Source organism: Nicotiana attenuata, unplaced genomic scaffold (genome assembly GCF_001879085.1).
Source record: "Nicotiana attenuata strain UT unplaced genomic scaffold, NIATTr2, whole genome shotgun sequence".
Taxonomy (NCBI): domain Eukaryota; kingdom Viridiplantae; phylum Streptophyta; class Magnoliopsida; order Solanales; family Solanaceae; genus Nicotiana; species Nicotiana attenuata.
In genome coordinates, this window is record NW_017671864.1 from 191,610 (window position 1) to 206,309 (window position 14,700).

At 38.5% G+C, this 14,700-nt stretch overlaps 1 protein-coding gene across 7 annotated transcripts; it reads left to right on the forward strand.

Moving 5' to 3' along the window:
- The first annotated feature begins 233 nt into the window (after positions 1 to 233).
- On the forward strand, positions 234 to 5,658 carry LOC109210613 (protein NEOXANTHIN-DEFICIENT 1). 7 transcript variants are annotated; one of them, XR_002065581.1, is made up of 14 exons: positions 234 to 314; positions 807 to 887; positions 980 to 1,063; positions 1,177 to 1,240; positions 1,483 to 1,529; positions 2,366 to 2,420; positions 2,662 to 2,700; positions 3,125 to 3,293; positions 3,772 to 3,835; positions 3,921 to 3,977; positions 4,089 to 4,335; positions 4,544 to 4,646; positions 4,811 to 5,274; positions 5,373 to 5,658. XR_002065581.1 is itself a non-coding variant. In XM_019374059.1 (12 exons), the coding sequence occupies exons 3-12, from the start codon at positions 820 to 822 to the stop codon at positions 4,330 to 4,332; spliced, it is 891 nt and encodes a 296-aa protein (XP_019229604.1). In that variant the 5' UTR covers positions 258 to 314; positions 433 to 496; positions 807 to 819; the 3' UTR covers positions 4,333 to 4,541. The 7 variants fall into 7 exon arrangements, 4 of the variants coding, with proteins under 4 accessions (XP_019229602.1, XP_019229604.1, XP_019229603.1 ...); XR_002065579.1 differs by having other exon boundaries at positions 4,811 to 5,419; XR_002065580.1 differs by having other exon boundaries at positions 4,564 to 4,646; positions 4,811 to 5,419.
- The last annotated feature ends 9,042 nt before the right edge of the window (positions 5,659 to 14,700 follow it).

Sequence of the window (14,700 nt, forward strand, 5' to 3'; positions counted from 1 at the left end):
AAAAAGACTATACATAAAGGAAGAAAATAGAGTTGATAAGAAAATAAATAAATTATTTTATTTAGTTAGAGAAAAAATTTATCCTATTAACTCAATCCTACCTCTACCAAAATTAAAAAAATATTAACTTTAAAATCTTTTATTAATAATAATATAAATATTAATTATTAATTATACAATAATATAGTATCGGTTTATATTTTTTGGGGCCTTAAACTTAAATATTGGGGGTGTAATAAGGCAAAGGCTTCACTTGTCTTATCCTAGATCCGCCCTTGCGCCCTTACCTTCAACGCTAGCTCCGTCCCTGTCAGGTTCCTTATCTGCTGCTTTCCCATCTGCTTCCTTCGAGTGCTGCATTTTTTGTTTGCTTGCCCAACTGCTTCCCCTGCTCTTTTATCTTTTAATCCAGATTTTTTTTATCACTTCCAGATATAGTGTTCTAGCTGCAAATGAGCAGTCGTATATATTAGTTCTAAGACTGGTGGTTGTTGAGGTTCGATACTTCATATATCTAGTACTAGTTCTTTTTTGTTTCGAGTTTCGATCCGTCTAATTATTGGACAGGGGAGGTATTCTTTTTTCTGATCGATAATTGTCAGTTGTTTCATAGGAGTAGTAATTAATTTTCACAATCAAGTTGGCTGCATGTAGATTGAATATCTTTCCTGAGCAGGAACATTGTTTGTTCAATTTCGTAGCTCTGACATTATTTTACTCTGCTTAAATTCAAAAACAAGTTGATCTTTCTGCATTTTTCATCCTAATTGCGAGGCATCTGATTTTTATTAATTTGGAAATACCAGTCTTTAACTACTAATGGAAGTGAAAAACACAAATTCTACTCAATCGGCGTATGGGGAACCTCCCTGGATTTTTAAAGGCAGGTAAGTGTTTTTACAATTATGCCACCAGCCTTTTAGATTTAGATCAGCCAGCCAAGAATTGTACTGTTTATTAATGTAATGTAATGTTGCAGTGCTTTATACCAGCTTCATCTTGTCAAAGCAGAGACTGCTCGAACTTTCGTTCCCAAAGACTGCAGACTAGTTGAGGCATTTGGGTATCCATTTTTCTTTACTACACTAGACTGTGAAAAGCATTTAGTGAGTTTATTTTGAAGAATTAAGTAATACCCATTATGCTTAAATTGATTTTTGTACTTTGTACTTGCAGATATACTCTTGGCGGGTTCTTTCTTGCTAGCTATGATGACAGTCCTGCTGGATTCTTCGACGAGGTTTCCCCTGTCTTATATTTTATAAGTTGCTCCTCTTGATCAAATGATTTGTTCTAGTAGACTAAGTGATTTGTCTGCATTATTAAAGTTGAATCATCTCATTCTAAATTGCAAGTGGGACCTTTTTCTATTTGCTTTGTACAGGAACATGCATTTCATATAGACAAGTTAAAAAGAACATCGATTTGTTTTTTTTTGTTTATTTAATAGTCAAATGTGTTATTTTAATGCAAGTTGTTCAGTTGGTGGTGATTGCAGGACTAGTATGGAATCCACCTACATCTTGTGCGTAAGTATTTACTCTATTGCATCTTCCTCTGCTTACTACTACTAATACATTATGAAACAATTATGTGGAAGAACACATGCCAATCTAGTGTATTTCTCCTTGAGAAAACTCAGCATCACCACATCCAGACCTTTACAAGTCAGCCACTACCAAATCAGTTCAGGGACTTAATTTGACTTTCTTTGCCCATCATTGGTGGTGTCAAAAATATGGTTTCCTTTTTTATGCTTTCTTTCTTTTCCTGAAAGTGCAGGTTACCTTCCTTCTTGTGTCTAACTTTTTCTTCCTTCTCTGGCGGTTTAGAAGAGGGAGTTTTCCTTTTATAGTTTCATTCGAGCTCCACCACTGCCCATGTAGTATACTGATTAGTACTTATGATTAAGCTGTCACTAGTAGACCACTGAACAATGGGAAAACCTTATGGATAATCCATCTAAACCTTGTTGGAAACTTTCTCAAGAACATGGAGAGTGGGGGTTCTTTAACTTGGCAAAATATATATAAAGAAATGAAAAATGGCAGGTCGTGACCCCGAGGGAGGTGGGAAGCTACCGCTTCTAGATTGACAGTTTCTCCGTTACTTTTGTATAGAGCTATCACCAAGGAGTAGGGTGGGATGAATCTCACAACTCTTAATGAGAGGTCTCGGGTTCGAGCCCTAGAAATGGAGAAACTCCTAGTAGGAAGTGCTTCCCCTTTGTGTGAATCTTGATTAGTCAAGCCAGTGGGTCCGGAGAACCTGATGGTTAAACCATATTATAAAAATGTTCTGTTGCTTGTTCAATATGAAGTATTTTTGTTTGTACACTAACAAATATATTTTTTGTCAATAATAGATGGGCTGCCAGGGTGCTGGTGGATAGTGATGAGGCATGCCTTCATGGGCGGAAGGTGGGTAGTGGTGACTTTCTTATATACATCTATACTCCTAACCTTAGATTAAATAAGAATGACTTCTTTTAATCATCTGATTTAAAGGGATTTCTAGCATGTGTTCGTTCGAATGAAGACTTGGACATAAAGATAGATAGTCACTAGACTTTCTTAGTAAGAATCTAGTCTGCATCACTAATTTGATTCTTATATATTGCATTGTTTTAACATGATCCTATTCATATCTCGTGTGTCACAGGTTGTAGGTCTTCCAAGTCAAGTTGCCAGGTTTTCAAAGGTACAACTGAGTTTGTAGATTGGATCTTCTGTTGTTGAACACTTGAATCATATTTTTGTGTATCATGCATCATGCAGTTCAACTCTTCTAGTCAAAACTTAACGAAATGCTTTCAAATTACCTTACTCTTCTTAAACAATGATTCTTCTCTGCCGTATTGGCTATGAATTTCCTTTTTCCACAAGGTATGCCCATGGATTCTAAAATCTTTTATAAAGGTTTACCTGAGGTGGGTGAAAATGTAGTTGTAGAGAATATTTTTTCAATTGCTCGGCTGATGTTTCCAAAAGGTTAAAATGGATATGTTCTGGAAGTGAGGATTCATGTAGCCGACTTCAACTTGTTTGGGATTGAAGCATATTTAATTTGATTGTTGTTGTTGACATGTTTTGAACTAGAAATTACTTTGTTGACCTGCATGCAGAAAATTACAGCACTTCCACAGACACCGAAAAGTAAAACAAGTAGTGTTCTAAGCACTGTTGGCTTGAGGACATCTTCTGCTAGCTATAGGAATCACATGGACATAGAAGTAACGGAAATCAAGAAGCAGAGAGCAATAAATATCTGCAATATCAACCTTAATACCGCTGGTAAATAAGTTGACAGACTGCATTATTTCTTGATAGATGAAAATAATAATCCAATTGTTGATCATCTGCAACTTTCCTTATAGCAATAGTTGTGAAGTCGGATTTAGAACTTGGTATATCTAGGTATTTCCTTTAGACATTGTCAACTGAGAATTAGACAAATAGAAAAAAAGGCCTAGTGGTTGTCCCTCTGATGAGATTTGAAACCTAGGACTTTATGGATCTCCTCCCACTTCATTGACCACTAGGTCATACATTTGGGTGCCTAGGTATTTCCTTCATTCAATAGAATAAGCAATAAATTCCTCCATTTTGTCATCGTAGCCTAATATGCTCATCCCAATATACTTGCCAAGGTAGGGAGTGTTGATCCATTGGCAAAATCTTGCAGTTTGACCTGTAGTAGGTTGTTGGGAAACTTCATCTCAAATGTTATACCCCATTTTATCATGCTTCTATGTCCATTTGGAATTGGCAGTTCCTCAGCAAGAGTCTAAGGAATGGATGGGTCCTCTTATCAAAATGTCACTCCCAAACTTTAGGTAATTGTTTCTAACTTGGTCTTTAGGGTGTTTACCCTTGAAGTAAATTTGGACTTGTAATTAGCAGTTTTGCTTGAAATTTCAGCGGACGGACAAAGTACAATTCTGATCTCCTGAAGTACTCTTGCCAGATTGAGTGCAGGTCAGTGCTGCTTAGCCCGACCTTTTCAGTGCCATGATTCTCATTCTTTAACTATCATTAGAACTCGTTGCTAAGGCTGGTGATTTGTGTTTTATAACTTTGCATATATAGGGTAAGACCAGTGCGACCAGCAAAAGTCTTGGGACCATTTGCATTGGATGCAGACAAGGAAAATTCATCTGAAAATCAGAGCTTGAATGTGGAATCACTGGGCAGAGTGCCTACTGGGACCAAGAGAAATTTCAGCATATCCGTGATGCTGTCCAAGCCGATTCTGGCTTTAGAATTCAATCATCTGAAAATGAAAGTTGAAGCTCCCACTACAGTTACCACACGCTCTCAGAATACTATTTGACAAGTCAGTGATATTTTTTTTACATGCCTAACAAAGATGGTTGATATTCTAATTTCTGTGTGTTCGTTTATAAAGTGACTCGCTTTTTGTTATTTCTATTTTTCTCACTAGTAGAAAACTTGTAACAGTATCTCCGACTCATTAATTAATGTCATAGATCATTTTCAGCTTCTTCAATGAGGATCACATTTAAGAGGCTTATTTTGTGCAGTGATCTTACACTATGTGCAGTAATTTAACATTCTAGTACAACCAGAGGTCATTTGGTAATATTGGACTACAATTTCACAAAACACCCAAGTACAAAGGCAACAGTGAGTTCTTTACTTTGACAACTTTACAGAACATCTCATATCCAACCTTTCTATTTTGAAGTTGTGATACAAAAGAGAGTAACTGAATGCAGCTTACACCAAAAATAAGATTAAGAAACACCTCAAATATGTCTAAAGTTTACTTACTTTGTTGTTTGAACTAGTGATGCTGAACCGATCAAAGAATCAGATTGCTTCAGGCAAGGGCTTGCCCTCCAAAAATGACTTGAATAGCACGAGCGATCTCTCTGATTGAGAGAATGGAGCATCATGAGACGCGCCTCTTATCTGTTGGGGAGTTAAACCCAAAGGAGGGAAGTGGAGAGAGTATTTTTGAAGTCTCTTTGAAATTGCATTAGAAAAGCTAAAGTACAGGCCTTTTAAATAGGCTTACAACAGTATGAGGAAACGATTACATACCTGCATCCCAGCAAACCAAAATACTCTGTGTGGTGCGATTGTGCTCAGTCCTAGGTTTTTATGGACCAATGTTCGGCTTCCAGTAAGAGGAATCACAGAATCCTGATCCCCAATGTAAACCCAGACAGGTATTCCATATCACCCGCAGTAGAGAATGTTGGTGTCTCAAGATCAAGCTCATAATCCAGTGCACTGAAATCAAAATTCAGTAAGGATAAATTTTCGCTCATCAGGAAATATATATGCGAGATCAAAAATTAATAATTTTTTCAATGTACCTATAGCATTTATTTTCTTTTTATAAAGCTTTTCAGGCTGAGTAGAATAGAAGGAGAATAATTACTTGCTGCAAACAAGCTATCTGTTAAGCCCTACAAGACTGAACATCCCTTCTGTTGTTAGAAGATTTTATGATAAAGCTACGGAACGAATAGAAATGCCTAAGGCGACTACAGGAGGATTGACAACTTTGGATTGCGAGATGATATACCGACATATCATCATATCATCATCATGCTATACTAAAAATAGGAAAGCCCTATGTCAAAACTTGAATTACTAAATTACCCATCAAAAACTAATTAACTATTTTACCCTTCATCCAAAAGTAGAACTACCTTCCCTTATGTGATGGATCATTACACCCTTAATTAAGTTTCTCTTCATTAATCTCAATACGTGAAGAATTTGACAAGTTACAATTATTCAATATAGATCATATTCATATGCATAATTAAAAATGGTATCTGAATAGTCACTCTTTACTACTATTTCCAAATGGTTTACGTGTAATCTTTCCGGCAAGACAATTTTCACAAGTTGGCATTTCAATTTTAGAGAAAGAACCCAAATGTCCTTCCTTAACAAATCTATTCATTTGATTCTGCCCTATGTGACCTAATCTTGCATGCCATGTTATAACGTCAATATCATTGTTACTAGAATAACATGACATAATACATTGGTCAACATAATAGTTATACGTAGAAGGATTACAATCTAATACAATAAACCATCATAACGATGTCCAAAGCCATAAAAAACATTGTCTAGAGTAATTCTAAGTCCATTGCGACTAAAGTTCAAATTGAAATCTAAATTTAGAAGAACAGACATAGGACGTCATGCAACATCAAAAATCGGCCACCACGCATGTCCATTCTGCAAGTGCCTATCCCTTTGACTTCAAGCTTTGCATTATTTCCCATATATACATGCTTTGATCCAGGTGGAACTCGACGAAACTCTGTAAATGCTTCTCTATCACGACTCACATGATTGGTGGCCCCTGAGTCTACAATCCATACGGATCAGATTCAGTTAGTAAAATAGTGCTAGAAACATATATAGCACTTAGAGATGAGTTTTGAAATGCTACCTTTTTTAGCTCGGTGCACTCATGAGCAAAATGACCTGGAACTTGACAATTGTAGCACTTCTTCTTGCTTTTATCTTTCTTCTTGTAGAACCATTTTCCTTTCTTGGAATTTGGCTTGTTTCTTTTCTTAGAAGATCCTTCTCCGGTCTCCTTACCCTTTTCGTCATTTTTTCAGTTTCTCTTGCGCTTGAAGCTTAGTCTCTTTGTACCACTTGATTCTGCCACAAAGGCATTAAGTACAACTTTAGCAGCACCAAGCCGCTCGTCTTTAAGCTCCACATGACGGGCAATATCAGCAAAAGTTTTGATGCTATCATTGTTGGTCAAGTTAACCTTCAGATGTTCCCAATTATTGGGAAGAGACCGAATCATTGCCTGAACCTGCTGCTCATCAGAGAGAACATGGCCAACACTTTTGAGTTGAGCAATCAATTTGACATCACCCTTAGATGTTGCTTGACATTGTGATCATGACGCTTTTTGTACGTGTCCAACTTGATTGTCAGCTGTCAAAGGCGAGTCACAATTGTACCCCCATATGCTTCTCTTAAATGTTCCTCATGGCTTGAGCAGTAGGATATTGCTCACATTCGTGGATAAGATCATCGGCAACTGAACTTACTATAATTCTACGTGTAATGGAATCTTTCTTTTTCCAAATATTCTAAGTTTCAAGATCCCTCCTATGTTGAGCAGTGTTACCCTCCTCAGGGTGACTCATAACATGGTTAATACTTTCAAGAGCATCTTGCTCTTCGAGTACATACCACATTTTACGACTCCAGTTATCGTAATTTTAACAATTCAGTTTGTCACCCTTGTTCAAGTCAGCAATGATACTTTTCGATGTCATGTCTGTTATTATAGACAATATTACAAGTTTAACTCATCAATATATTCTACAGTCAATTTATGCATGTGATTGCACACTCAAGCAAATTAATTATAATATTAATTCTACATTTAGTATAAAATCGAAAGGTCACTACGTTTTCATTCATCATCTATATCTAAATATTATAATTAATATTAAAATCACTTCTTAGTGTGTACTTTATTTCAAGTCTCAATCCATAATATCATAATAAATAATATATGTAACTGGTGAGACAAACAACATAATTTAAATTTCATTAAAGCAAAATATATAATAACAATTTACATGTTTGCTAGGACGTCCATTTACCAATCGAATACTAGCTCTTGCACATATACACTAAAAGATGCACTAGGCCAAATATCATGATAAATATCAGTTAAAATATCACCCCATGGCTCTCGAAGAGAGTCCGCTAAAATAGCTAATGCTTCCCAATCAATAATCTCTATGTAATTAGACAATTCATGTGACGACCCAAAGGGGGTCATCACCTGTATTCCTACTCCCTTGTACTTATGAGGCCGCGAAAACCTCATTTGGGGTTGCCTCGAGTTTGTGTGCGCAGTCCGGGCGCGTAGCCGGAACGTTTAAATATGAATTTGTGAGAAAAAAATAATAAATTTGATGTTAAATTGATTGAGTTTGACTTTGGTCTACGTTTTAGGCAAACGGACCCGGACTCGTGATTCGACAGTCCCGGAGGGTCCGTAGTAAATTTTGGGACTTGGGCGTGTGCCCGGAATCAGATTCCGAGGTCCCAAGTCCGAGAAATGAATTATTGTGTGAAATTATTTTCTGAAAATAATTAAAGAATTTGAAAGTGTTATTTGTTTAGAAGATTGTGCTGTTGGGCTCGTATTTTGGTTCCGACGCCCGGCACAAGTCTTAAATATGATTTAAGCAATTTCTGTAAAGTTTGGATAGATTTGGACGTCGTTTGACGTGTTTTGGGCTAAAAACTCTAAACTTGAGGTCTTATGAAAATTGGAAGGAAATCATGGGTCTTGAGGCCTAATTTGATGATTACGATGTTGTTTTGGCGATTGGATCGCACGGATGAGTCCATAGGATATTTTTTGAGTTAGTGTGTGTGTGCTTGGTTTGGAGCCCCGAGGGCTCGGGTGAGTTTTGAGTAGGTCCCGGGAGGCCTTAGGCTTAAAGTATCAGATGTTGCAGTGTTGCAGGCCCCAGCGCGGCCGCGGTCATTTCCGCGCGGTCCGCGCTGGAAGCCACGCGGCCGCGGTGCAGTCCGCGCGGTCCGCGTGGCCAGGTTCAGAGAGGTCCTCAGCCTTGGTTTAACCAGTGCGGCCGCGCACCAAGTTCGTGCGGCCCGCGCTGGGAGATTCAGAGAAGGCTCCAGGTGTAAGACACCAGCGGGCCCGCGCACCAAAATCGTGCGGTCCGCGCTGGGTAGGTTCAGAAAGCCATTTTCTTCCCTTCCTCGGCGCGGCCGCGATGCATCTTTGTGCGGTCCGCGCCAGTCCTTCAGCAAAGTATATAAGTCGGGATTTTCAGCCATTTTTACACTTTTTCAAAACCCAAAACATAAGAGGCGATTTTCCAAACTATCCTTCTTCTTCAAAACGTTTGGTAAGTATTTTCTAACTGATTTTCTTTACTCCTTAACATCTTTAAACATAATTTCAACTTCCAAACAAAGGTTTTTATTGGGGAAAATTGGGAATTTAGGGTAGAACCTAGGTTTTCTAAAATTGGGGGTTTTGGACCTCAATTCGGGGTCCGATTCCAAAATAACTTATATATCTAAGTTCATGGGGGAATGAGTAATCGGGTTTTGGTCCGAACCTCGGGTTTTGACCATGTGGGCCCGGGGGCATTTTTGACCTTTTGGGGTAAATTGATGAAAAAAAAGCTATAATTAGTTATTGGGTTTGATTTGTTTAGCATATATTGATATCATGGAGTCCTTATTGCATAGATTTGGTCGAGTTGGAGCCGAATTCGAGAGGGAAAGCGGTTGTGGAGGATTATATTGGCCGTGGAAGTTGAGGTAAGTGTTTGGCTTAACCCTAGCTTGAGGGAATAGGAGTCGAGTCTTGTTTGCTAATTGCTAAATGATCGAGTACGGTGTGTAGGCATGGTGACGAGTTCCTACACGTTGGGGTCTAGCATGACCGTGAGTCCTTATATGCGAGTTGTTTGGATATTGTTATGCTTTCCATGCTAATAATGGCCTCTATACGTGGTGGAAACCTTGTGAAAGACATTGTGATTGTAGAACTTCGTGGAGTATTGGCTCGGTTTGAAATACAGACGGTGAGAGCATATGAAATGAGAGTTGCATTAGAGTTTGACACGAGTGCTAATGAGAGCTAGGATATGAAAGTGAGAGAAAAAGAGTAGTAACGATCTACTCTTGCATAGTTGTTATTGGTTGTTTGTGTACCCTTGTTGGGATTTCTTTCCAAATACTTGTTTACTCCCTAGCCCTTTATTTGTGACTGTTGCTTGGGCAAGGTTGAGAGGTGTACATTACGGATCGGCTTGCACGCCGCAACAATGTTATATGTGGATCGGGTTGTACGCCGCAACAATGTTATATGTGGATCGGGTTGCACGCCGCAACGATGTTATATGTGGATCGGGTTGCACGCCGCAACGATGTTATATGTGGATCGGGTTGCACGCCGCAACGATGTTATATGTGGATCGGGTTGCACGCCGCAATGATGTTATATGTGGATCGTGTTTAGTGTCGGTATTAGTTACTTGTTCGCTTTAAACTGTTAGTTGCACCTAGATTGAATACCTCAGATTTACTGTTACTGTTGTTATCTCCCCACAGCATGTTTCCCCCTCCCATATTTTTTAGTTGCTTGGTATTTTGCTTCCGTGTATATTTATAACTGCACAGGTTTATATGGTGTCCAGTCTAGCCTCGTCACTACTTCGCCGGGGTTAGGCTAGACACTTACCAGCACATAAGGTCGGTTGTGCTGATGCTACACTCTGTGCATTTTTGGCACAGGTCCAGGTTTTGAGCAGCAGCAGCATTAGCACGGGGGCGTACCTTCAGTCCAGAGAGAGACCCGAGGTAGCTTGCAGGCGTCCGCAGGCCCGGCGTCTCCCTTCTATCTTTACATTTTTGGCTGTCATCTCATTGTACCCGAGATAAACAGATTATGTTTCTTTCAGACCTTGTATGTAGAATTCCTTAGATGTTCGTGAGTATGTGACTCCAGTCCCGGGGTAGAGATATATGTGTAGAACTTCTGTATGGTCGATTATCTATCTACATTTAAGTCTTCCGCTTACGATTTAATTCCGTCGCCTTTATTTAATGCCGTTGATTGTCAAAAAGGGAACATGTGTTTAATGAATTTGTTAATTAAAGTTGGCTTGCCTAGCTCCGTTAGTAGGCGCCATCACGACTCCCGACGGTGAAAAATCCGGGTCGTGACAATTCAGCTCTTTTTAACTGAAAAATGTGTACATGTACAGGAATGGAAGCATCGAGACCCATTTTAAATTCTTTGAACTCCCTAATTTCATTTCTCTTTTCCTTTGTTCAGCCCTTTGATCCCTTAACTCATTTTGCATTGCCCTCGGAACTATCCTGGTGACTTCAGGCTCTGAGTCTGAATCATTATAGAAATAAGTCCTGCGATGACGCATCCTTCTACGTTGTCCCCTTCCTCCACTTCGAGAACTCCCACTTGGAGTAATTCGAACTTGTCTCTGTTCAGCCATGTCTGAAATAGGACCAAGGAAACAATAAGATTGTGTACAACCATCCAATGTGATAACATATATCACAATTACTTGTAGAATGGTGTCAATTGAGGGATTAGGACTGAACTATTTTTCTGTATTAAGAGACAACCTTAGGTATTAAGACTAAATATGTTAATAGAGACAAATATTCAGGAAGCCATATCACTTTCTATTCTTATAGTTGTGGGAAAAATATTATCATTCTGAATCATGGACATATTTTAGTGATGTCTATTGATGGCAAAAAAAAAATTCTCTTAGAAAATAGAACACAAAACGACACAATTTGTGATCTGCTTTTCTAAAATCTAAAAGGAATGATCTGCAAACTCTGTCTACATTAACTTATAGAAATCACTTAATGATTCTGTTAAGTTAAAGATATAGCTTGTTAATCATATAGATTGTTAACGAGAGATTTCCAATACTGTTAACTTGAACAATAAATGACAAAGACCAGTTCACAATTCCATATATTTTAAAGTTAAAGGCTTACATACTTTACCAATCAATTAAGTAGCAAGATTACTTTTGTCCCAATACATAAATAATATTAAAATGGACACGATGTAGATTTCTAGGAATCAATCATGACATTAAATGACATCCAGTTACTGCAATCCACATAGATAGTGAAGGGATAGATATCTAGTCCTCCAAATAGTTTCTTTAACGTTTAGGAGACAACAATTTATCGAAACCAGAAAAAAGCAATTCATTTAACAGTATTTATTGCAGTTCTTTGTTACACTAGCTTCACGCCAAATCACTGTTAACACAGAATATATATATATTCTCAACGGTAGTCAATAAACGCATATTTAACATAGAAAACTAACTAGGAAGCAATTATGATCCTTGGAAGGCCATAGATATATGAAGTGAAGGCTGCGACGTCAACTTATCATCAACTGCTGAAGTTTCCCATACCGGAAGGGGTCAAACAGATTAAAGGATATCAAACAACTGCAAGAGAAATGAATGCAATTACCTTGTCCAGTAGCAAAGGGAAAGAAACAGTCAAATAGCAACCACAGTAGTTGGTGCCCTCTTCCATCCTGATTGAATATAATCGATAATAGGAGTCATCGGAATTCTATCATGTACCGAGGCCTTTTCAGGTACCAGAGAAAATAGATGCAACCAAATAGATCGCAAAGGAGATCTAACAAGTTGCCTTATGCACAGAGTTCTTAGAAAGGAACTTTAACTTAGGAATGGGGTTGAGCCCAGAACTAAGATTAAAAATTATTGATTTTCTGAAAGTTAACCTGGATTATTTGTGGTCACATTCAGATATGACAGGTATTTTATTAGAAGTGGTTGTCCACAAGCTAAGTTTGGATCCTAACCTCCCTCCGGTAAGGCAAAAAATGACCGATAATAAAGGTCAGAAACAAGTTTGTCAAAGAAGAGGTAACCCGATTACTAAATATAGGTTCAATTCGAGAGCTAAATTATCCTGATTGGTTAGCTAACGTAGTGGTTGCACCTAAAAAGAATAATAAATTTAGAATGTGTGTAGATTATAAGGATTTGAATAAAGCATGCCCTAAGGACTCTTTCCGTTGCCAAATATTTATCAAATTTAATTATTTTCTGGAAGTGTTTAAAGTTTTTGAAATGAAATTTGCTTAGAACATGATGGTATCGGGCCCGTATTTTGGTTCCGGTGCCCGGTACAGGTCTTACATATGATTTAAGATAACTCTGTGAAGTTTGGTAAGAAATGGAGTCCGTTTGACGTGATTCAGACCTTAATTGCAAAATTGATGTTTAAAGAAGTTTTGAGAAAAATTACAGTGATCTTGAGGTTTAATTTGATGTTCATGATGTTCTTTTGATGATTTGATTACACGAACAAGTCCGTAGGATGTTTTTGAGGTGTTGTGTGCACTTGGTTTGGAGTTCCGAGGGCTCGGGTGAGTTTCGGGTAGGTTCCGGGATATTTTTTAGGCTTAAAATCAGAGCTGTTGCAGGCTCAGGGAAGTGGAAGGCCTCTGAACAGGCCAGTGCAGTCCGCACGATATGGACTGCTGCCGCGGAGGAGCCTGTGCGGCTGCACTAGTTTTTGTGCGGTCCGCGGTGAAGAGCATTCCACTGGTCCGAATTCGGAAGCCTATATCTTTTGATATACAAGGAATTTTAAGATGATTCAAAAAGGAAAGTTGTAGCCCTTCGTGTCTAGTTTCCAGAAAGTTAAAGAAATCACAATTTGGACGTCTGTAGAGAAAGTTATGGCCAAAATACTAAGACCTGTCACTGCAGAACCCAGGGAAGCCTGTGCGGCCGCAGTTGATTTTGTGCGGTCCGCACAGGGCATCTGAGGGCAGTATATTTAGACGGGATTTTCAGTTATTTTTCATTTTTCAAAACCCCAAAAACATAAGAGGCGATTTTTCAAACAACCTTTCTTCTCCAAATCAATTGTAAGTCGTTTCTAACTAGTTTTCTTCAATCATTAACATCTTTTAGCATGATTTCAACTTCAAATCAATGATTTTCATGGGGGAAATTGGGGGTTTTGGGTAGAGCCTAGGTTTTTCAAAAAAATGGGGATTTGGACCTCGATTTGAGGTCTGATTTCAAAATAAATTATATATTTGGGTTCATGGGGGAATGGGTAATCGGGTTTTGGTTCGAACCTCGGTTTTTGACCACGTTGGCCGAGGGCGATTTTGACTTTTTGGATAAAACTTTGGAAAAACTCATTTTCACGCATTCAAATTGATTCGTTAGCGTTTATTAATGTAATTAAGTAACTTGTGGCTAGATACGAGCGAAATGGCGGTAGAATCAAGGGGTAAAGCTATAATTGAAACTTAGTTGTGTTCGAGGCATCGAGGTAAGTGTCCGGTCTAACCTTAGCTTGAGGGATTAGGAGTTGTGTCCTATTTGCTAATTGCTTCTTGTTGAGTACGACGTATAGGCATGGTGACGAGTATCTATACATTGGTGTCGAGCATGAGCGTGAGTCTTGGATTGATAGTTATTGTGTTCTTAAATGTCACCACGGATGTTACAATTGATGGTTCACGATATTGAGCAAAGATTTAGTTTATTTTTGTGGAATTTATTTATGATCGAGTGTTGGTACTAATTGAGATGAGTAGGAGTTGAGTTAGGATTGGTTATAGCTGATTCACCCTTGCCGGGATGTTTGTCTTGATATTGTTGTTCCCTTGCCGGGAAGTTATTATATTGCTTTTGTTCCCTTGCCGGGATTCCTTTGATTTTGTGTTGACTTGTAAATGGGATCGGGTGGTACGCCTACCACGAGATATGATAAAATGGGATCGGGTGGTACGCCTACCACGAGATATGATGAAATGGGATCGGGTGGTACGCCTACCACAAGATATGATGAAATGGGATCGGGTGGTACGCCTAACACGAGATGTAATGAAATGAGAGTGGGTGGTACGCCTACGACAAGATATGAGAAATAGGATCGGGTTGCACGTCTGCAACGAGATGTGGACCGAGAGTGAAATCTGCCTTTGTTTTTCATTATCCTTGCTAGAAGTTAAATTTTGGTTCCTTGATAATTCTCTTGAGATTCTATTTTATCTGTTATTCCCTGAAGCATGTTTTCGCTTCCCAGCTTTAATTGTTTGTTCTAGTTTATTTTTCCGCTTTAT

Bases quoted from the DNA above. Each gene is read 5' to 3' on its own strand.
- LOC109210613 (XM_019374057.1), top strand. From the start codon at position 820: ATGGAAGTGAAAAACACAAATTCTACTCAATCGGCGTATGGGGAACCT. The intron at 1,241-1,482 runs GTTTCCCCTGTC...CAAGTTGTTCAG, and splicing joins CTGCTGGATTCTTCGACGAG to TTGGTGGTGATTGCAGGACT. The intron at 3,978-4,088 runs GTCAGTGCTGCT...TTGCATATATAG, and splicing joins TCTTGCCAGATTGAGTGCAG to GGTAAGACCAGTGCGACCAG.